Source organism: Camelus bactrianus, chromosome 4 (genome assembly GCF_048773025.1).
Source record: "Camelus bactrianus isolate YW-2024 breed Bactrian camel chromosome 4, ASM4877302v1, whole genome shotgun sequence".
In the NCBI taxonomy this organism is placed as follows: Eukaryota; Metazoa; Chordata; class Mammalia; order Artiodactyla; family Camelidae; genus Camelus; species Camelus bactrianus.
Window position 1 is genome coordinate 70,839,941 of NC_133542.1, and position 17,547 is coordinate 70,857,487.

At 53.3% G+C, this 17,547-nt stretch overlaps 1 protein-coding gene across 2 annotated transcripts in view; it reads right to left on the bottom strand.

Annotated features, from left to right (window-relative positions):
* The window catches only part of ENG (endoglin), a 28,819-nt gene extending 20,096 nt beyond the window's left edge, over window positions 1–8,723 (bottom strand). The window contains exons 1-2 of one of the 2 annotated variants that reach the window (XM_045513838.2): window positions 8,285–8,723; window positions 328–470 (exon numbers count right to left, since the gene is read on the bottom strand). In XM_045513838.2, coding sequence (XP_045369794.1) covers window positions 328–470; window positions 8,285–8,351 — 210 coding nt within the window. In that variant the 5' untranslated portion in view covers window positions 8,352–8,723. The remainder of the gene's footprint in view (window positions 1–327; window positions 471–8,284) is intronic. The other variant, XM_010951159.3, reaches the window with a different exon arrangement.
* Between the last annotated feature and the right edge of the window lie 8,824 nt (window positions 8,724–17,547).

Here is a 17,547-nt window from a genome sequence, read left to right on the forward strand (position 1 = left end):
GAGGGAAGCACTTTCTCAAAATCAAAGCTGTCTGGAGTAGCGCCATGTCTGCTGAGAAGCAGGGAGCTCCCCATCGCAGGAGGTGCACTCCAGTGGCCGGCCAAACCCAGTTCTTCCCACCTAGGTCTTATAGGGGCATCCAGAAGATTGCCCCAGAAATGCCACCCTTGATAGGCCCTGTGAGATGCCCATGTCACCCTCCTGGCAGGGGCCCCAGTGAGGACTCAGCCCACTGCTCCAGGGACAGCCACAATGAAGGCTCCTCTCATCCCATCAGCCCTGGGCCATCCTCTGGGTCCCTGCCCAACTCTGCCATGGGGTGCTCACCTTTGAGAACTCCAAGAAGAGGATGTGGACTTCCAGGGCAGCATTGGTGACCTGAGCCACACAGCCATTAGTAACCTGGCTTGTGATATATGTCACCTCAGAGTCCACAGGCTGTAGGTCGCAATGGACTGTTTCTGCAAGATCTGTTGGGGAAACATAGCCAGAGAGGGGACCAGTTAAGAATAAGGTGGTGACAGTTGCTCCCACTTTCCAAATACCTGCTGGGTGCTTGGCACTGGCTAAGGGCTTTATTGACTCTTCGCAACTACCCTACAATATGGGTATCATTATACCCATTCCACAGATGAAGAAACTGCGCCTCAGAAAGGAAAAGTCTCTTGCCTGAGGTCACAGTGCTAGTACGTGTAGGGCTGACAGATAAAACGCAGGACACCCAGCTAAATCTGAATAAATAAAAAATGAGTAACTTTTTAAAAGTATAAGTATATCCCAAACATTTCATGGGACATACTTATACTAAAAATTTTTTTCCTTGTTTATCTGAAATTAACATTTAACTGGGCATCTTATATTTTCATTTGCTGCATCTGGCAACCCCAACTGCCAGGCAGGGCCTGCTTGTGCACGCACCCAAGCCTCCAGGCTGGTTCACTCCATCGGGAGACAAAACTTCCCCTCTTGTGCCTTAAGGAGGCTGGGAGGAACGGGCCAAGGCGGGTTGAGAGTCTCCTGGCCCCGAGGGACAGAGTGAGCCCAAGTTCAGAGGGCGGCTGCCGGAGGAGGCCGCAGAGTCTGCTGCCTGGAAACAGGTCCTGAGGGAAGGGAATGGAATTTCACCCCGACCCAGCAGTGGAGGAAGAGGAAATGAGGCCCCTACACCTCGTCCTAAGGAATGTGCCAGAGCAGGGGCGGGGGGGGGGGGGCTCTGGAGGAGGGAAGGAGGACAGAGAAGGGGAGACTGTTTGGAAGTTTGTGTCTCCATCTTGTCGCGCTCACTTCCTGTTTTCTTGGAGATCAAAGATGGGCGCGGAGGGACTGGCCGCACGTCCAGCCGACGCCAGCTCAGGGGAGGTGGGGGAGGCTTCTTCCGACTCCAGGGCTGTTGGGCTGTCTTTGGCCCAACCCACCCTCCGTCCCCACCTTCCCACTGCCTTGTTGGCTCAGGACCCCCAGAGGTCAGAGAAGGACGTAAGATGGCCGCCCCAGCCACAGCCACAGCCACGTAGTCTACCAGCAACATCTCAGGAAGGATAAGCTCGGGACAAGGACATTTGGCTTATAAATCCTTGCCCTGGCCCTGTCCTGTGTGCCAGGGACTCCGGAGTGTCTGGGTGGTATGGCATTTTGGTTACAAGCAAGGTCCCTGGAGCCAGGCAGACCTGGTTTTGAATCTCAGGCACAACATTTACTAGCGTACGTGAATTTGGCGAACTATTTCACTTTGGGCTTTAGGTTCCTCGCTGGTAAAAGGACAGTAAGAACAGAACCCACACAACCCATAGAGATTGCTGGGAGGACCCCATGAGACAGGGCATATGGCAGGCGATTCTTTGTATCACAATTATTTGATTGACTTCAGCCACTGAAGAAGAATCGAGAGTCTAAGAGGGCTGGTGGAGTGGTGGGACAGGGCGGCCTCCCTCAGGTGAGGGGCCTCTGGGAGGGAGGTCACTGGTGTCTTAGGCTCAAGTAAGCTCAAGGGCTGGCACCGTCTCCTGCTGCCCCACCCCCTTGGGACCCACCAAGCCCCTCGATGCTCCCCACCCTCTCCCTTTCCTATCAGTGAACACAGACTTCTTGGCTGTTACCTAGTCCTCCTACATGGATGGGGACACCGAGGCCCGGAGAGGCAGGTGTACCAGAGTCACAGTGCACATGCTGACGGGATAGGCTCTAACGTACCTCTCCCCGCACCACCTGACCCGGGGTCTGGCCTGTAGATTAGCCCAGCGCCTTACTCCTTCCCTTCGGACTTTCCCTGCCCCCTCCCCAGACTTCCAGGAACCCCAGTTCCTCCCCGACTGCCGGGGCCGCCTGGGGCCACCTCCTCCATGCCGTCAGTGGGAGAGGCCACAGGCCTGGCCATTATGTAATGATCAGATAACGGGCCAGGCTGGGAGATCAGATAAGAGGTCCATTTATTTTGGGGCCTTTTCGAATCCTGGCCGCCCCCACCCCGCAGACGAGAATGGGGAGACAGGAGGGAGTGTGACGCCCGGGGCCTGTCTCCCGGAGCCGGAGGCGGGCCCAGACAGAGCTGAAAACAATCCCCTGGCACCAAGGGAAACGCCGGGGCCTCCTGGGATCTGGGTTAGAGGAGGCGCCGCCGGGGGGCCTGGGTGACCCGGTGAGTCGGGGCCTGGGCGACAGGGTGAGTGAGAGACTGACCGACTGGGGAGCCACCTCTCCACCTCTGTTGTCTTCCTCTCCTCCTCCACCCCTGAGCACAGAGCCACCTCGAGGACTTTCCAAATGGCCACCCCCAGAACCTCGGGAGGCCAAGGATAATGGTCAAGCAAAGCCAGCTCTGGAGCCAGACAGTCTGAGTCGAATCCCAGCTCTGCCTCATGAAAAGCTGGTCACCTTGAGCAAAAGCCTAACTTCTCTGAGCCTCGGTTTCCCCATTTGCAAAACAGCTCCCATCATGCTCCAGGCACTCAGGACTGTTTTGAGGCTTTACATGAGTTCATTCATTTGATGCTCACAGCAGCCCTACAAGTGCTGTTAGAATAACCATTTGACACACGGGGAAACTGATGAATAGGGAGGTGCAAGAATTCTCCTGAGGGTCCCCAGCTGTTAAGCGGCAGGGCTCGTATTGGAACCCAGACAGTCCAGCTCTAGTACCCAGCACCCACTTCGCAGGCTGTGTGTTGCTAGGTGAGGTAGCTGTGTAAAGAGTCTGGTACCCAGTAAGTAGGACTTAAAAATGCTACGGAGTAGGGTAGGGTGGGGAGGGGGTGGCCCCCGCTGCTCTATTCTGGACACATGGATTATCTCATAAAACCAGGGCAGATCCTTTCTGACAAGGGTCTTTTCTGTCTTTTCTTCAGTCACCCATCCACCCTGCCACCCTTTGCTCCTTTCAGGGTCCAATCATATCCTCACACAATTCCCTGCTTCCCACCCAACCACTGCCCCTGGGCCTGGCCATCCGCAGGGCCTCAGCACACCTTTCTTCGGTCCGTCCAGGGCTGCCTGATGCCTACAGGTTAAGACCTCACTTTACAACCTAGAGGTAGAGTTAAAAAGTGCGGGGATCTGATAGATGCCGAAGGTTCAGATCCTGATCCCGCCACTTCCCAGCTTCCTTTCCATGCCTCGGTGTTATCTCTAAAGTGGGGATGGTGATCATCAAAATATCTTCCTCAATGAGTTGGTGAGGATATTGGTAATTGACACATGCCCAGCGCTGGGCAGGCTCTTGGTACGCGAGGACCGCTCATGAACTGGCAACCGCTGTCATAGTTATCTATGCCCAGCAGTGAGGAGATGTGAGCTTTTCCTTCAGACACATCTTGTTCCTTGCCTTTGTCATGCCCTCTCCCAGACTGCCTTTATTTGACCACTCGGTCAACTTCTATTCATCCTTCAAAACCCTGTTTTGAACATATTCTCATCAGAACCTATCCAGTTGTGCTCTAGGTGAGAGGGCGAGTGTTGGTGCAGGAAAGGAACCAAATGTGCAAGATGAGAGCCTCATCATCTCCCCTGAGGCAGTATGGTGTAGTGGTTAGGCCCAGGGCACGAGCCCCAGCAGCTCATCTCTGGGCTGTGTTACTCAGACAAATCCCTTCACCTGCCAGTGCCCTAGTCTCTTCAGCTGTAAAATGGGGATGACAGGAGTGCTGGCTTCATTGGGCTTTTGTGAAGGTTAAGTCTGATAGTTCACGTAAGTCTAGAGCAGTGTCTGGCATTCAGTAAGTGCTGAATCAGTGTCAGCCATCCCATTTGTCTCTTCAGCGTCATCCTTGTCACAGGTAAGTCAGCTCAGCCCTGGATGAGGATCCTTGTCAGCCTGATTGATGTGCCAAACCCAGGACTGGAAATAGGAGGAGGGCCTGGATCCAGGGCAGTCACCACTCCAGGCCTCTCACACTCAAGCCACCAAAGGTGCAGGGAAAATAAGCTGGGTTTAGGAGCAGACAGCCTGGACCTGACACTTGTCCTGAGCCTCAGTTTCTCACCTGTAAACTGGGTATAGAGGCAAAGGGCTGCCTGATGCACCATGGACACAGAGGAGGTGGCTACCTCCCTCTTGCCTAGATTCCTCCCTCTTGTCTAGATTCCCCCCTCAGGCCCTCAAGCAAATAGCCCAGGCCTGTCCTCAGAGGGCCCAGCACTGACCCATCTGTGACCATAAGAGAGAGATCAATTCATTCTCTCCCTCTGGATCTTAGAATCACCATCATTCTGGCTGAAGTGAGAGACTTAATGGGCATGTCCCCACTGTCCCCAGGGACTCACTGTCTCCTGGCTCACACAGCTCCTGCTTTAACCTCCTTTTCTTCCTGGCAAATGGGAAGCTGCCCCAGATGCAGCCTCTAAGAGATGGATATTTGTGGTCTATGTCCTGCCCCCTCTCCAGGGAGTCCTGGACCCTCACATGGGTGGCTAGCAGCACAGGGGCTCCAAGACATAGCTCTACCCCACCCTCCAGTGTGGATAGCTCATCCACACTTAGGAAACGCTCTGATCCCAGCCACCCAACATGGGCCACGAACCTCCACTTCTGGGACTCTATCCAAGTGAAATATTCCAAAATACAGGAAAAGGTACATGTACCAAAAACGTGCATGGCAGTAGTATTTATAACTGGCCCCAAAAGGGAAACCACCTAAATATTCAACAATAAAGGATTCATTAGGCAATCGATGAAATGACACATTTATGGGAGAGAATAGTCTAGAATCACAATGGGATGGTTACAGAGTCCACATGACAACAGAAAACTTCTGGGACATAAGACGGGTACCCAAGATTTCCAAATTTGATTCACCTGCATTAAAATTACCTTAAAAAGCTAGACAAAAAGTAGTAAGCAATCCACTAGCATGTTGACAACTCCCATATTAATAAAGGAGCTGTGGGGCCATTTTTTCTCCTTTCATCTATTTTACTTGAGGAGTGGGCTAAAGCGAATGTATGGTTAAATTACCTTTTTTAATTTTAATTTTTTTTATTTTTTGTTTTAGGGGGGAGGTAACTATGTTTATTTACTTACTTACTTTAATGGAGGCACTGGGGATTGACCTGACCTCATGCATGCTAGGCATGTGCTCTACCACTGAGCTATTCCCTGCCCCTCCTTGTTTAAACTGCTTTTTAAAAACTTCAAATAAACAACAGATTTCTTTGGTACAGTACAGGGAACTATATTCAATATCTTGTAGTAACCTATAATGAAAAAGATTATGAAAATGAATATATGTATGTATATGTATGACTAACATTACGCTGTACACCAGAAATTGACACAACATTGTAAACCGACTATACTTCAATTAAAAAAAAAAGATGAACTAGAAAAAATATTTCTACATTTTTGTTCTTAAAAATTCCAATATGACAAAAAAAAGTGTCTTAGAACATGAAAATCGTCTAGAGGAACCCGGTGCTAAAGAAAGTGACATTGAGATTTTCTTTGTGCATGCAGTGCATTATTACTATTTCATTCTTACAGAAATGGAGTCGTTGCTGTTTGGGCACCTGATAGTGTATCCCAGACACATGTCCACAGCAGTGTGATATTCCACTGCGTAGTAATCCATTTCATGGGGCCAGGGCTGGCTGACATTAAGTGGTTCCCAGTTGTTTGACTTTTTTTTTTACAGGTACCTACAGACCATACATCTTTACAGAGTTGGACAAGTAACTCCATGGGGTTGACTTCCGAAAGTGAGGATGTTACACAAGTTATGGTTTTGAGAGATTCTGCCAAGCTGTGTCCCCAGAAGGCTGGACCCCTTTGGGGACTTGTTTTGGTCCCATTTTGACTCCCTTCAGCTTGAAGGAGGATGCCTGGGTCATGCCTACTCCCACTCGCTCCCCTGGCGTGGAGACCTGGGTTCCACACCCTGGCCCTGGTCCCCATCAGCCCTCCATGGGCCTCAGTTTCCCAGACTGTAAATGAGTTGGGCTGGATGGTTTGGAATGCCCTTGAGCCCTATGATCACTGGGGTGTCAGGACCTGCTCGCAGGAGCAGACTAAACACATTATCAGAAGTCTTTCCAAATGGCTATTAAACACAGCCATTATTAAAAATTAAATTTTATAAGCTTATAATTAAATACATTGTATATATTTAAAAGGTAATAAATATCAAAACTCTTCACTTCCTAATTATTTTACTGTCTCTTACTATTTCTGTGTGCTTGAGGTTACCTATGTCTGTCATATCTGCGTGACGGAAATAGTAGATAAAGGTACATTACTGTGCAGCTGCCCCAACCCCAAGTCCGGTGAGTTAGTAGCTTGAAATCAACTCTGTGGGAACATTAACACCACAGATACCGACAAATATTACCCCCCAACACCCTGCTGTTAATTATTTGCCAGCACATCACTGCCTTCGATCCTATAAAATCAGACCCTAAAGATCGGCATGGATCTTTTCTCTGATGACCTAGAGGAAGAGAGTGTTATCAAGCTAGGAATGTGAGGATGGTGGGAGAAACGCAGGGTGTTCTAGAGGCCTGTCCTGGAGCTCAGGCAGGGCTGTCTGAGCTGTGTGAACTTAGACAGACCCAACCTCCACCTCCTCTCCTGTAAAATGGGGCCACAAAAGCAGCCATCTTGCAGGGTTATTGGGAGCTGTACAAGAAGGGTTATATCACCCATGGTCAGGAGCAAGTGTTCAAGGGAGCCTTGGGCCTGGGGCAAATCCCTCCTGGGTCACTTAATGTCTGAGACTCAGTTTCCTGTCTATCTGTGAGGCAGTGGTAAGAGCTTTCAAGATCAGCGATTAGGACTTAAAAATGCTACAGGGTAGGGTAGGGTGGGGAGGGGGTAGCCTCCGCTGCTCTGTTTCCATTCTGACCCTCACCCCAGGTCCTTTAGGGAGGTCCTGGATGCACCAGAGGTGAAGGGGTGTCCACAGGGCTGTCCTGTGGCTTTAGGTGGGAGAGGGGCAGGGCACAGCGAGGTCCACAGAGAGTAAGATGAGGGCTGGGAGTTCTCGGCTCCTCACCGCCCCTCATCTGGTCATTTCAGAAGGCGGCAGAGGCCATGATTGCCTGGAAAAGCCCCCAGGCTGTGGACCCCCCCAGAACCCCTAATCTGGGGCTATGCCCCAATCTTGCACGCTTCTTGTGAAGTAGAGATTTGGGTAGAGGCAGAGAGAGCACTGTGTTCAAAGTGTTCTGAGAGTCGCTCACAGTCCCCGGGGAAAGTAAGGGGGGAGGAATTTAAAGCTAACCACAAAACAAGGACACAGAAACAACCAGCCTGTCTGAGGGCTCTCTACAAGCATTGCCTCACCACTGACCTTCCCAGCAGCTCCAGAGGGAGTTCTGTTACCAACCCCACTTGGCTCAGAGACCCGAAGGCAATCCCACAAGATCACACTCAAGGAAATAATGACATGAGATTTGAACCCAGTGAGTCAGTGTGCCCTCCCATCTCACACATTCCTCAGATGGGAAATGTTAAGGCCCAGAGAGGGCAGGAAACTCTCTGGGGCTGCACAGCACTCTGGGACCTGGACTTCCTGGGGAGAAAGTAGACATCGCTGGGAGGGCAGAAGCCAGAGGCCAGGGTTTAGGTAAATAACTCACCCCTGTTTGCCTGAGACTTTCAGGGCTGAAAGTTCATCATACCAAACCAGGATGGTTAGTCACCCTATGGCATCTGCCTTGGGCTGTCCAAACCTCCCAGGACAGCTCCACAGAGCATGAGCTCAGGACACAGAGAGGAGGCTGGAAACACTTGGGGCCTGATCTGTGCCCAGGGGGCTGAGTCTCCCCACCCTGGATCCCTGGATCCCTGGACACTTACTTGTGGGGCTGAGGCTGCAGATGGCCAGCAGCAGGGCAACGGCCTGGGGGAGCGTGCCACGGTCCATGCTGTCCACCCAGGGGTCTGCGCGCTGGGCCTTATCCGGTGTCCAGGGGGAGGGCGGCAGGCGGGCGCGGGGGCCGGCTTGGGCTCTCGCGGGGACCCAAGGGGAGCAGGCAGCTGGAGCGATGGCGTCCCTGCTCCAGCCTTCTGAGGTGGTGGCCGAGGGGTCAGGAGAAGTGGGCACCGGGGCGCAGGGCCAGGCCGGGGGTCACTGGCCAAGGGATGAGCAGGGAGGGACAGCTGGGCTTCTGTGGACGGCAGTGGCAGCGGCGGCGGTCCCGGCCCGTGGAGGCAGATGGAGGCTGGGGTCTGACCGTCAGCGGTGGGGAGCTCCCGGCTCATCCAGTCTGGCCCGGGGAGGCAGGAAATGCGCTTCCTTAGAGAAGGGGCTGGGCCAGGCGGCCTGCCAGGCGGGGAGAGGAAGTGCCACGGGCTTTGTGGCTGGGTGGGGGGCCTGGGGCGGAGGGGAGGTAGAGGGGTGGGAGGGCCCAGGCTCCAGGCTTGTCTCCCCTCTTACCCTACCTTCCCATCCCACCCTCTCCAGGGCTGGCTGGTGGGGTACATGTAGCAGACCCTGGGGGGCAGAGGAAAAGAATTACCCTAACAGCCCACCAAGGGGAAATTTCAGGGGCCAGTCCTGGCCAAGGTGCTTCATGTGAAACTCATAGCTCTGTGAACTCACTGTTCCCATTTTGCAGATGAGGAAACAGAGGCCTGATGAGGTGAGAGAATTGGCCCAAGAAGATGGTGGAGTTGGAATTTGAACGTGTCCCATCAGGCAGTTAAGCTGTCTTATATAAGTGTGACACTGGAGGGGCATTCCCTTGTTTTGTAAGCAAGGAAACTGAGACCCACGAGAGGGGAGAAACACTCCAAAATTGGCACAGCATGGCAGCTGGGGTTGAGGTCTCAGTGCCCAGAGAGAACAGGGGACATGCCCAGGGCCATACACTTTGTGTCTGCCCTCTCTATGGTTGGAAAAAACTTCAGGGACAAAAGACAGCCCCAAAGGAAAGGAGAACTCACTTTAATGGCATTTCTGAAGTCAGATGGCTCAGGATTCAAATCCCTGCTCTGCTTGCTGTGAGCTGTGAGACCTTGAGCAAGTGCCCTCCACCCTCGGTCACCCTGTTTGAAAGTGGCCACAACGATGCCTTCCTCACCAGGCTGCTGTCCATGGGTGAGATGTCCATGGGTCAGGGCAGTATAGCGCTGAGCCCTGGGCCTGCCTCTCAGGAAGGGCTCCCCCGTCAGTGTTCCCTGAGCCTGGGAGACAATCTCAGAACTCTGCCTTTGTCATTTTGCAAACAGTAAGTGCCAACTCTGTGCCCGCCATGGTGCTGGTCATGGATAGCACCTAGAGTCAGGCCCAAAGAAGCTCAGAGGACAAAGGGTGAGCTGCCTAGAGGAGGTAGCATTTGGGCCTGGCCTGCGAAAGACTGGGCGAGTTGGGGGTGTGGGGCAGGAAAAGGGGTGAGGAGGGCAGGCTGGGCAGGGGACCAGACTAAGCAAAGGCACAGAGGCAAGAAGTGACTGGACCACCATGGGACAAGCTGGGGTGTAGTGAGGACAGGAAGCCTGGAGAGGCAGACTCTGGTCCTGCTCTGGGAGGGGGGCCTTGGATGCCAGGACTTTATCCTGAAGGCCATGGGGAGTCACGGAGGGTTCTGGAGCAGAAGGTGCTGGCAGAGCCGGCTTTGAGATGACATATCTTGATGTGTGCTGGCGGGACCCACAGCATGGATTTCCTCTTTATACTGGACCTGAGTCACAGATGGAGAAATCGAGGCCCAGGGAAAGAGAGAAGGCTGGGCCCTGGGTGCCTCTGGAGTGAGCAGAGGGCAGAGCAGGAGGGTGTTTGTCTTGCAGGAGCTGACACCCGGGCAGGCGGGCGGGAAGGGCGGGTGCGGCTCCTTGGGTGGGGATTAGGGGGAAGGTTGTAGCCAGTTCCTGGCCGGGCATGGGTGTGGGGTCAGGGGAGAACCATCCCAGCCCAGCAGGCCAGGAAGGCCGTGACAGGGCGGAGGGGGCCACCCCGAGAGAGGAAGCTCTTCTGCCTTTCCCTGCAGCCTCAGAGATGGGAAGGTGGGCACCACCAGGCAAAGGGTGGCTTCCGTGGGGGAAGGTTGGGTGGCTGAGAGGTTTCCCCAGCTCCCCCCCAGAGTCTGTGCCCCAGGGACAGTTAGTTAATCCAGTCCCAGGGCTGAACTCTCCCTCTGCCCCGCCCTAGGCGTTCACCTTATCAGCTCCGAATCCTCACAGCCACCTCTCCAGGCTGTCACCCCATTGACAGAGGAGGAACCCAAGGCTCCCTGAGGTTTGAATGACCCCCAGCTGGAGACCCACAGGCTGCCCAGCTTCCAGCTCCGCTCCTTCCCTGCTGCCCCCACCTGAGCGGAATTGGGAGAGGACAGGTGTCACCGGGTGAGAGGGACTGTTATCCAGAATGCGTGTCGGGGCCTCTGAGGCCGTACCAGGGACCCCACAGGAAGCTCTTCTCAAACCTCCCAGCTTCCACATCCCTAATGCTGCATAATCCACCCCCTCCCGCATCGTAAACCAGACTCACTGGGTTCTCTAGAGAGCAGGGGAGGTTGCACGTGGGCACAAGGAAGAACTTGTAGGACACGTTCCAGGGAGAGAAAACCTACAGGCAGCACAGGAGGGCCTGGAGCCCTGACCCAGAGACCTGGTGGAGGAAGGAAGATTGGGACCTCCGAGGGGTGGAGAGGTCACCCCGAAGCTCCCACAGCACCCTGAGCCTCCCCACCCTCACCCCCAGCCTGAGTGAGTCTACTCAAAGCCCCTCAAGGGCCGGGACTCTGATGCCTCTGCACCGCTGTGTCCCCAGCACAGAGCCCAGGATGCTTTGACTCGAGATATATTTGCTAAAAGCGTGAAGTACCCTGGAAGGTAAGGTGGGAGCAGGGGCCATGGAAGCGTAGGCAAACTGAGGCACAGAGACTTGCTCCCGTTCCCCAGTGTAAGAGGCCAGTCCCTGGACTGGGTTCCTGTCCCGGGGACAGACCTTGGGTTAGCTGTCTCCTGTTTGCCCCCCAGATGCACACTCCATTCCAGTGGACCCGTCCTCACCTCCTGCGTGTTCAGAGAGAGGAAGGAGGAGGTAGAGGATTCGTTCCTCCTACTCCTTCCCTGCACGGTCACTGCAAATCGGTGGCCTTTCTCCACTGAAGGCCACAGCCGTGACCCGGCCCTCTCCACACAGCCCTTCAGGCCGGGGTTGGTCATGACCCATGCCGCTGCCAGTCCAGGGGCTTCGGCACCATCCCTTGGGGCTTCCCTCCACCCTCCCCACACCTGTGTCAACAGACTCTTCATTAAACTCTCCTCAAATTATCCCATTGGAGCGTGCCATCTGTTTCCTGCTGGGGCTCTGACTGATACAGACGTTTTCAGGTGCTGCCTATCCACACGCCAAAGAGACACATGGCCAGTGGCCAGGCGCATGTGCTTGGACCCCACAGTGGGCAGATGCTCAAATTCTGCTCCTTCCTCTTCCCGGCTGGCTGGGAAGGCCGGGGCTGCAGGAAGGGATGGAGCACGTCTACCCTGGCTGCTGGCCACCAGAGGAATTTTAGGCGGCCCCCAGGGACCCCCCCTCAGGCGGCGGTGCGTCTCCAGCAGCGGCCTGGAGCCAGGGGCTGTTGAGAAAGCAGGGCCAGACCCATAGGGGCAAGGGAGAAAGTGGGTGTGGGGGAAAGGGAGCACTGGACTGGGAGTCAAGGAATCCAGGCTCTGCCCTTTGCGGCTTCAATCCAGACCTTTCCGTATTCTGGGTCTTAGTTTCTTCCTCTCTGCAATGGGATGGCAGCCTGCTGGCCTGGAGGAGGTCAACGCCCAGGAGAAGAATCAGAATCACTCCACCATTCACACACTTGCTGGGCCCCGTGCCAAGAGCCACCTCACAGCCACCTTAATCGGCTGGGACCGTTATGTCCCCATTTTGCAATGGAGGAAACTGAGGCGCCGGTGAGCAGGACAACAAGGCTGAGGAGAAGCAGAGGAGACTTCAAATCTGGGCCTGTAGTTCCTCCCTTGGCTTCCCGAACATTCTGTCCTGGTTTTCTTCCCACCTCCCCGGTTGCCTTATCTGCCTCCTCACTGGTTCCTCCCCATCCTCCCATGCTTGGTCCCCGGGCCTCTTCCCTTCTCTGTTTACCTTCATTCCCAGGTCAGGTTTTCTTAAACCTTTTTGACCATGACATCGTGTCCCAGCACAAACCCTGGGACTCAGGCTCAAATAATTGAAACAAACATTTTGTGAACCTGTATATACCCTTATGAAGTGCATCCATCCTGTTCCATTTTCTTTCAAATACTGATCACAAGCCACTCTCTTGATTTCATTGCCCACCACTGGGTCTAGGCCATAGACTATAAGGCTAGATGCTTGCTACTCAAAGTAGTCATAGTATCTCCTGGGAGCTCCTCTTAGGCCCTGCGTCAGACCTGCTGAATCAGAACCTACCTTTAATCAATACCCACAGGGCATCCATATGCACATCAGAGTTTAAGTACTGTTCTGGGTACTTAAACAGCTTTAAGTACCATCCATATGCTGGTGGCTCCCAACTTTGTGTCTCCAGCCAGAACTGGCCCCCAGGCTCCAGGCTCCTAAGAAGCAGCTCAGATTTCACATGTCAGAAACTGGGCTCTATTCATCCTCTGCCAACTGTCCCAGCCTCAGTCTCCCCATCTCAGACCAGCTCCCTCCTCTCATTGCTCAAGACTTAAGGTTTGACCTTGACTCTTCCTGTTATACTCCTCTCCAACCTATAGCAAATCCTTATTGGCTCCTCCCCCAGATTCCCACTGTTTGTGGGGTTCCCACCACCCCACAGCCATCACCCTGGTCCCCACTAGCACCTCTTAGAATATTGCAGTCACCTCCTCACTGAGATTCCTTGCTTCCTCCCTTGCTCCCAGCCCATTCTGCACACCATATGGGGAGTCTATTAAACCCAAGTCAAGTTTCATCTTTCCTCTGCTCAGCACCCTCCAAGGGCAACCATCTTGGTGTAAAAGTCAGGGCCCCTCAAATGGCCAGCAGGGCTCCTTTGTCCCCTCTCCAACCTCTGCTCTTCCCCCAACTTGCTTACTCCACTCCAGCTGGCCTCTTTGCTATTCTCCAAAGGTACCAAGGACATGCCCACCTCAGGGCCTTTGCACTTGCTAGTCCCTCTCCTTTTAACACTGTCCCCCTAGATAACCACAGAAGTTGCTCCTCATCCTTTAAGTCACAGATCAAATGTCACAAGTTCAGTGAGGGTCTCCCATCACATTGAAAATAACCCTCTCCCCACATCAGCAATTGGCCCCCCAGGCACATATCACCATCTGACATATTATATATTATTTATTGTGTCTGTCTCCCTCTCTAGAACAGAAGTTCCATGAGGACAAAGGCCTTGCTTTGTTTGCTGGGGAATCTACATTGCTTAGAGTAGCGCCTGGCCCGTAACAGGTGTTCAGTAAGCGCTCATGCGATAAATGAATGGGCTTGTCCACCGGGCTACACAGCCTGGGGTCTCATGCTCGTGATTCTGAGTCTCCAGGATGTGTGTTGGAGGCATTCTGAGCCCAGGGACAGGGTCTCTGAAGAGGAGAAAAGGCTCCCCAAAGGCCAGTGGTCCCACCAGACTCCATTCTAGAAGAGTAAAGTCCCTTAGAGTCTCCCTCTCTTTCCCGGAGCAATGGTCCTGATACCTGCTGCCTCCTGAGCAGTGTTGGCCTTCCTGATAAAACCTGATGCCCAAGGTCTGGAGAACCCGTGAAGACCACCTAAAAGGCAGAAGGATTCTGCTGGGCCAGGATTCTAGAACCTCTGAGTTGTAGGGGCTCTGAGTTCATAGAAAAGGAAACTGAGGCCCAAGAGGAGGACAGACTCCCTGGGACCCCATGAACCATGGTGGACAACAGAAGCAGGAGACCCTGCACCAGAACTCCAGGAAGGGGACAGAGGCAGGAGAAGCAGGCAAGGGTCCAGCCCTGTGCCCCTGCCTTGCTGTGTGACCTAGGGCAAGCCGCACAACCTCTCTGGGTCTGCTTGCTAGAAAGGAAGCCTTGTGCTCACAGGCTGCGCATGTCCAGGGGGGCTCTGCCCCCCCCCCACAAACCTCCCCAACTGTGGAGCCGCCAGGCCTTCCTGTTTACTTGAGGCCCCTCTTGCGGCTGGGAGGCGACAGCCTTGGCCTCCTCTACTCCCTGCTTCCTTCCTCTCCCACTTCAGCGCCTCCGGCCAGGCCCTCAGGGCCCCCGAGGCCAAGACTTAGGGGTGCAGTCCAAGGGGGGGCATCTGAGGACACCACCCCTGAGGCCCTACCTGGGAGGACTCCCTCTCTGAGACCTCGAGGTTACAGCGGCATTGCACCAGTCCTTTGGATGGTTAGAATATTCTGGCACCTTGGGACAAGCCAGGGCCTGGAGTGTCCTGAGAGACGTGAAGAGTGTGACAGGATCTACTGTCTCGGATCCAATGCCACGCCCACCTCAGGCCACCACTAGAGGATGTGCACATGCTGATGCCAGAGATGCCCCCTCCTCCCACGCCCTCCTGGGGCTCCCGCCCCCACAGAGCAGGTCCTCTCTGAGCGCCCCAATGTAGGGGCAGCCACCGACAAGCAGCTGGTGCCTCCAGCCCAAACCAGACCTGCTGAATCAGAATCTGCTTTTTAACAAGACCCCAGGGAGATTCAGGTGCAAGTTAATGCTAGAAGGGCTGCAGGTCTGACCCTTGCCTGGGGTTTTAAAACCCTTCCTGAGCCTTGCCTACTTGATATTCCTGCCCCAAAGGCTTCACCTGAATCTATGAAGCTTCTACAACTAATTTGCAGTTTACAAGAAATTCAGGGGAAGGAGGAGCTAGTTAAACACCACCAAAAGGAAGCAACAAATTCATAAGGAGGAATTTTCTGCAGGACAACTGGTCCCTTCACAGGCCAATACCAAAGCAAGAGTGGGAAGGAAATTCCAGGTTAAAAGAGCTTTAATGGACATCACATCCAAATGCAGTGTGTGCTCCTGGATCGCATCCTGGTTTGACCAAAGACACATTTTTGGAACAATTTGGAAAAATTGTATGTGGACTGATCATTATCTATCACAATGATACTGTTAACTTAGTGTTCTTGGACCTCTGACTTGTGGTTATACAGGGAAATCTCGTTTATTAGAGTCAAACTGAAGTCATACTTCAGGGGTGAAATTTTTTCATATCGGTAACTTACTTTAAAATAGTTTGGCAAAAGTAAAACAAAACCTGAGGAAAGTATGGGAAAATGTTACCAGTTACCAAAAAGAAAATAAAGGAAAAAATAAACAATTACTAAATGTTGATGATGGGTACATGGGTGTTCATTACATTATTTCCTCCAATTTTCAGTTTGTTTGAAATTTTTAATTAAATACAAAACTCTTAGCTTCCCATTACCTTTATGGGAAAGACTAGATATTTGGATCAGCATTCAAGGCCCTGAGAGCCTGGCTCCCACCACCTACCAGGCTTATCTCTTGCTACTGCTCCCCTTCTAGCCTGCACTTCCACCCCTCAGCCTCAACCCTTCCACACTCAACTGGTCCTCTCTACTTCTGCAGCTCTACACCTCTGTTCCCTCTGCCCTTCCATGCTCTGTCTTGTGGTGAAGCAAACTCCTAGGTATCTTCAAGGCCCCAGTACAGAGCTCCAGCTCAAGGAATCTCCTGCCACCTGGCACCCCACTGAGCTCTGTGCAAAGGGCTGCTCAGAGCTGGTCTGGGTTGAGTAGGTCAGATGGAGTTTTGTGAGTATGTTTGCCCTCATTCTGGGAGCCGCAGCACAGCAGGCAGGGGGCTTGTGAGCCCGTCTTGCCAGCAGAGCAGTTGCTGCGGAAAGCTGAACAAATATGCACGAAGGAAGCCCTCAAAGGAAAGTTTGTGGTGGCAAGGATTGGGTGGCGATGGTTATCAGAGCCTTGAAAATGTGGGGTTTTAAGTTTTCAAGGGTCTTTTTTAATGAATAAAGTGATTCTGTGGTAAACAGTTGGTGTCAGCTTAGGTTTTAATAAACTGAAAACACACCTGAATTAATGAAGCTGTAATTTTGAAAAAGTGAAGATGATGCTGATGATTTTGTCAGGTGGATTTCTCTAACTCTTCGTCAACTCGGGCGTGTTTTCCCACTCATCCTCACACTGATCCTGACAGTCTCAGCAAAGGTGTGTGTGCAGGTGTGTGTGTTTGTGTGTGCAGAGGCCTTCACCCCGCACCCCGCCCAGACCTGCGTGACGCCTGTCTTCCGGAACTTACCTCCCCTGTACTATCATTTATTGATTTCATGGCTTTCTTCCAATAGACTCACCTTTTATAACTTAAATATGTTTATTTTAAAGGAAAGTTTAAATAACTCTTGTGAATGGAACATCAGCCACACTTGCCATAAACAGAAGGGGACACACAGTGAGCACAGTCAGCCCCACAAAGGAATTCACTCCAGCTGGGGTGGCCCGCAGAAGGCTCTCGTGGTTTTAAAGGGAGCCAGCTGGGGCTGGGACACGTGTGAGGGATGCATGAGCACCAGTGGAGACTTTCTCCGTGATGAGGTCAAAGAGTGAAAGAGAACAGAAAAAGGAAGATAGTTCTCCCTGGGGGATCCTGGGGCCTCCCTAAAGCACCCCAGCCCTCACATCCCCGAGGCTGCTCTCTGGTCCCACCGGCCGTGGTGACTAACAGCCCACATCCTTCACTTAGTGTGTTCTCGGCCTAACTTTCAGGGAGGGGGCACTGAGCGTAATTTAGATTTGGAAATGGGCTCAGGAAGGGCAGATTGTGTCCTATCCAGGGCCATGTGGTGGGACTTCCTACAGGTCTCAGCTCTTCAGGGAAGCAGCCCTGACCATGATCCCCCCTCAACACTGATGCCTTGTCCAGACCCTTAGCGCTTCTTGGATCAAGGAGGCCGATTCGCTGCCCACTCTGCTGGCTGGTGTGTGCTGCCTCCACTGCCCAGGAAGCCCCCCAAAAGCCCATGCCCACACTGCCTGCTCTAGCCCAGTCCCCAGCGGGCACTATGGACAGAAAATAAGCTCAGAGAGAGGTGGAGTCAGGGCCAAGACCACACAGCAAGGATGCAGAGCAACCCAGGCCAAGGCCCTGCTCCACCTGACCACAAGTCCCCGAGAGCAAGGACCCTGCCTCAGTCACCC